Source organism: Hordeum vulgare, chromosome 4H, assembly GCF_904849725.1.
Source record: "Hordeum vulgare subsp. vulgare chromosome 4H, MorexV3_pseudomolecules_assembly, whole genome shotgun sequence".
In the NCBI taxonomy this organism is placed as follows: domain Eukaryota; kingdom Viridiplantae; phylum Streptophyta; class Magnoliopsida; order Poales; family Poaceae; genus Hordeum; species Hordeum vulgare.
In genome coordinates this window covers 3,050,685-3,055,590 of record NC_058521.1, presented here as the reverse complement: position 1 = coordinate 3,055,590, position 4,906 = coordinate 3,050,685, and the positions used below count along the sequence as shown (strand labels likewise).

General features: G+C 46.8%; 1 protein-coding gene across 1 annotated transcript; it reads left to right on the top strand.

Annotated features, from left to right (window-relative positions):
- On the top strand, positions 1–1,953 carry LOC123450948 (3-ketoacyl-CoA synthase 6-like). The gene has a single exon (XM_045127965.1). The coding sequence runs from the start codon at positions 112–114 to the stop codon at positions 1,492–1,494; it is 1,383 nt and encodes a 460-aa protein (XP_044983900.1). The 5' UTR covers positions 1–111; the 3' UTR covers positions 1,495–1,953.
- Positions 1,954–4,906: the final 2,953 nt, after the last annotated feature.

Genomic DNA, 4,906 nt, shown 5'->3' with positions numbered 1-4,906 from the left:
TAAATGCGCGGCAGGTTGATGATGATATGTGACTAAAGTTTGGCCTTAAGTTCCGATCCCTCCCTCTCACTCCATTATCAGTACCAGCGCGCCGTGGACAATTCCATCCCTATGGTCACCGCCGCTGCCGGCCTTATCGCGATGGTGCGGTTCGGGGCGGCGGAGCTGGCCAGCCGACTCTCTGAGCTCAACCCAGCGCACATCTTCTTGGGCTGTTTCTTACCGGCCGCAACGGCCACCATCTACCTCATGCTGCGTCCGCGCGCGGTGTACCTCGTCGACTACGCCGGCTTCCGCACCCCGTCTAACTGCCGGGTACCCTTCGCGACTTTTCTCGAGCACGCCAGACAACTGCCCGAGTTCAACGAGCGCAGCATCCGGTTCATGACGCGGTTGCTGGAGCGCTCAGGGCTCGGCAACGAGACTTGCCTGCCCCCGACGCACCACTACATGGGGACGCACAAATATTGCACGGTTGACGCCGCCCGCGCCGAGTTCGAGCTCGTGGCCTTCTCGGCCGTCGACGACCTGCTCGTCAAGACCGGCATCGCCCCCGACGCCATCGACATACTCATCGTCAACTGCAGCTTGTTCTGTCCCACGCCCTCCTTGGTGGACATGATCATAAACAGGTACAAGCTGCGGAGCGACATTCGTGGCATGCACCTCGCCGGTATGGGATGCAGCGCGGGGATGATCTCCGTGGAGCTGGCGAGGAACCTCCTGCAGGTCGCCCCCCAGGGCGCGCACGCGCTCGTCGTCTCCACGGAGACCGTCACGCCAAACTACTACTTCGGGACCGAGCGCGCAATGCTCCTGCCCAATTGCCTCTTCCGCATAGGCGGCGCGGCCGCGCTGCTATCGACGTCCCCGGCGAAGGCCCGATTCCGCCTAAATCACGTCGTACGCACGCTCACCGGTGCGGACGACAGTTCGTACCGGTGTGTGTTCCAGGAGGAGGACGGAGATGGCCATCGGGGGATCAACCTCAGCAAGGACCTGATGAACATCGCCGGCAACGCCCTCAACGCCAACATCACCGCAATGGGGCCGCTCGTCCTGCCGGCCATGGAGCAGCTAATGTTCGCCTTCTCCTTCGTCGCACGGAAGGTGATCAGCAGGAGAGTGAAGCCGTACATCCCCGACTTCCGCACGGCGTTTGAGCACTTCTGCATCCACGCCGGCGGCCGTGCCGTCATCGACGAGCTGCAGAAGGGCCTTAGCCTTTCCGACGAGCAGGTGGAGGCATCGCGGATGGCGCTGCACCGGTTCGGAAACACGTCGAGTAGCTCGCTGTGGTACGAGTTGGCCTACATCGAGGCCAAGGGCCGCATGCGCAGGGGCGACCGCGTGTGGACGATTGGCTTCGGTTCCGGGTTCAAGTGCAATAGTGCGGCGTGGGAGTGCATCCAGCCTGCGCGCAACGCCCATGGGCCGTGGGCAACGTCCATCCACACATATCCGGTGGATGTTCCCGATGTTCTCAAGCATTAATTTACTGCTGCCTATGAGCCCCATTACGGCTAAAAAAGGCTATCCGTGCAGATGTAATAAGGGTCTATTAGTTTGCCTCAAAATAAAATGAAATACGAAACACTAAAAATCTGAAGTCAATTTTTAGGCATGACAGATCTAACGTTTTTTATGGCAATTAATATCGGGGCGACGATATCAAGTTTAGTTTGAAAACACGGCAACCTTTTTCTTGAAATAAAATTTCACCCCGATATATAAGATATAGCAACCACCCGATACAACAAAAATTCCACTGCTAGGGCACACAACACAAGTATATGCTCAATAAAATAAAATGAAATGAATGACAACAGAGTCAGATCGATGAAAACGATGATAATCCCGAACCGCTACGTCTTCCAAAGATATCCACCACACTCCTACCACTTCAGACCACTTCATATCAAACAACACCTTCAAGAACGATCACGACGCTGACGACATTGCTGCCTGGATTGATCCTAGCGTTTCCTCAATACACTGAGGGGCGTGGGTGACTGGGATACCCGACGCCCTTCAAGAAGGAAGGACGGCACCCACGGGCGTCGCCGCGTCAGTGCCAGCCATGCCGACAGGGATTTCTCCTGTCCGTCACACACCCCACCCTTATTGATCTGTCGCGCTCCACCAAACACGCCGCCCACCAACATGAGCCATCACAGTCTTGGAGACACCGCCGCCGCCTTACCATGAAGAGTGAAGCGGGACCGACGGGTCCAAGAGGTAGCGGCCGAGAACGAGAAGTGGCAGAGTCAGCAGCCACACGGGAGTGGACAGCCTCCACCGCCCTCCGCGGTCACCGACCAGACGCAACAAGGGGAGCACACCAGGCACGTAGGCCCGACCTAGCCCGAGATGGCTCGTGAAGCTCGTGTCACCGCATTGCAATGGGTGCGCCGCCGTCTCCGCAACCCCTCGCACGAGCCACACCTCCGTCCAACGGAGTCGTCGCAGGCGTAGCCAAGCCATGCCCTGACCCAGATGGGGCCCCAAAGGGCCCAGACCGCAGCCAAGTGGCTATGCCACCGCCTCCTCATCATCCGGAGTTGTGCCTCCCGAGGTAGCGCCGCCATTGGAACCGCCGCCGTCTGAGGTGCACCTCCTTCATTTCTTGCTTCTGAAGTTGTCTCTACAGCAATATGTAGCTCCTCCAACAACTTATATGTGGAAATGATATAATTTCAACACTTTTCTCGTAACCGTTTTATTCATTACTATAGATTTTCTCTTCCTCGGGAAGTGGAATTTTTTTCAAATAGGGTAGTCGCCATATTACGACATCATTTTCTTCATTTTATAGTTTGCCACTACTCTATGTAGCAGTATGTGGCTCCGCCCTATGTAGGAATTATACATCATTAGCATCATTTTCGCATCATCTTAATCTGTCACTTTAGATTTCCGTTCGTCTATAACTGAAAATTAATTTATATTATATGGCATCGTCGACAGATAACAGTAGCCTTTCGACCATTGCAGTATTACAGGGTAGTTTTTCTTGCATGATGTACCTCAAACAACAAGTTACATGTGGAAATTGGACAATTTGTAATATGTTTTGTTCCATTTCGATCCATCATGGTATATTTTCACTTCTGTGAAACTGAAAGTTGCTTAAATAACGAAATCGAGATATGCTATTAGTCCTGCTTCATTTGTTGATGTGAAAGTTGTCTCTGCAGCAGTTTGTAGCTCCTCCAAAAACATATTTGTACAAATGTTATAATTTTAGCACATTTATATAACCTTTTCATTCATTATTGTAAATTTCCCTACCCTGTAAACTGATACATTTTTAAAACAGGGTAGAAGTCATATTACAACAACCTTTCCTTCATTTCATGCTTCGGGATTAGTCTCTTCAGCAGTATGTGGCTCCTCTTATATAGGAATCATACATCTTTAGCATCATTTTCGCACGCTCTTGATTGATCACTCTAGATTTTCACTTCATGTGAAAATGAAAACTTATTTATATATCATCTCAACATATTCCACTCGCCTTTCCATCATTTCAATTTTCAAAAGTAGTTACCGTTGCATTATATACCTCACACAATGACTTACAAGTGGAAATCAGACAATTTGTAATATTATTCTTATTATTTTGGTCCATCATGGTATATTTTCTCTTATGTGAAAATAAAAGGTTGTTTAAATAGACAAATCGACATATGCTAGTAGTCCCGCTTCATTTCTTGCTTCTGAAGTTGTCTCTACAACAATATGTAGCTCCTCCAACAACTTATATGCGGAAATGATATAATTTCAACACTTTTCTCGTAACCGTTTTATTCATTACTATTGATTTTCTCTTTCCGGGGAAATGGAATATTTTTCAAATAGGGTAGTCGCCATATTACGACATCATTTTCTTCATTTCATAGTTTGCCACTACTCTGTGCAGCAGTATGTGGCTCCGCCTTATGTAGGAATTGTACATCATTAGCATCATTTTCGCATCATCTTAATCTGTCATTTTAGATTTCCGTTCGTCTATAACTGAAAATTAATTTATATGTTATCATCGATAGCTAACAGTAGCCTTTCGATCATTCCTTTATTACAGGGTAGTTTTTGTTGCGTTATGTACCTCAAACAACAACTTAATGTGGAAATCGGACAATTTGTAATATATTTTGTACCATTTCGAACCATCATGGTATATTTTTCACTTCTGTGAAACTGAAAAGTTGTTTAAATAGCAAAATCGACATATGCTATCAGTCCCGCTTCATTTGTTGCTGTCAAATTGTCTCTGCAGCAGTATGTAGCTCCTCCAAAAATTTATTTGTACAAATGATATAATTTTAGCGCATTTTCATAACCTTTTCATTTATTACTGTAAATTTCCCTACCGTGTAACTGAAACATTTTTCAAATAGGATAAAAGTCATATTACAACAACCTTTCCTTCATTTCATGCTTTGGGATTAGTCTGTGCAGCAGTATCTGGCTCATCTTATATGTGATTCATACATCTTTAGCACCATTTTCGCACCCTCTTGATTCATCACTCTATATTTTCACTTCATGTGAAAATGGAAACTTATTTATATATCATCTCGACATATTCCACTCGCCTTTCCTTCATTAAAATTTTCAAGAGTAGTTACCGTTGCATTATATAACTCACACAATGACTTAAACGTGAAAATCGGACAATTTGTAATATTATTCATATAGTTTCGGTCCATCATGGTATATTTTCTCTTATGTGAAAATAAAAAGTTGTTTAAATAGACAAATCGACATATGGTAGTAGTGCCGCTTCATTTATTGCTTCCGAAGTTGTCTGTACAGCAATATGTAGCTCCTCCAACAACTTAGATGTGGAAATGATATAATTTCAACACTTTTCTCGTAACCGTTCTATTCATTACTATGGATT

What these genes read in the sequence shown, in the direction of transcription:
- LOC123450948 (XM_045127965.1), top strand. Translation starts at nt 112, where the DNA reads ATGGTCACCGCCGCTGCCGGCCTTATCGCGATGGTGCGGTTCGGGGCG.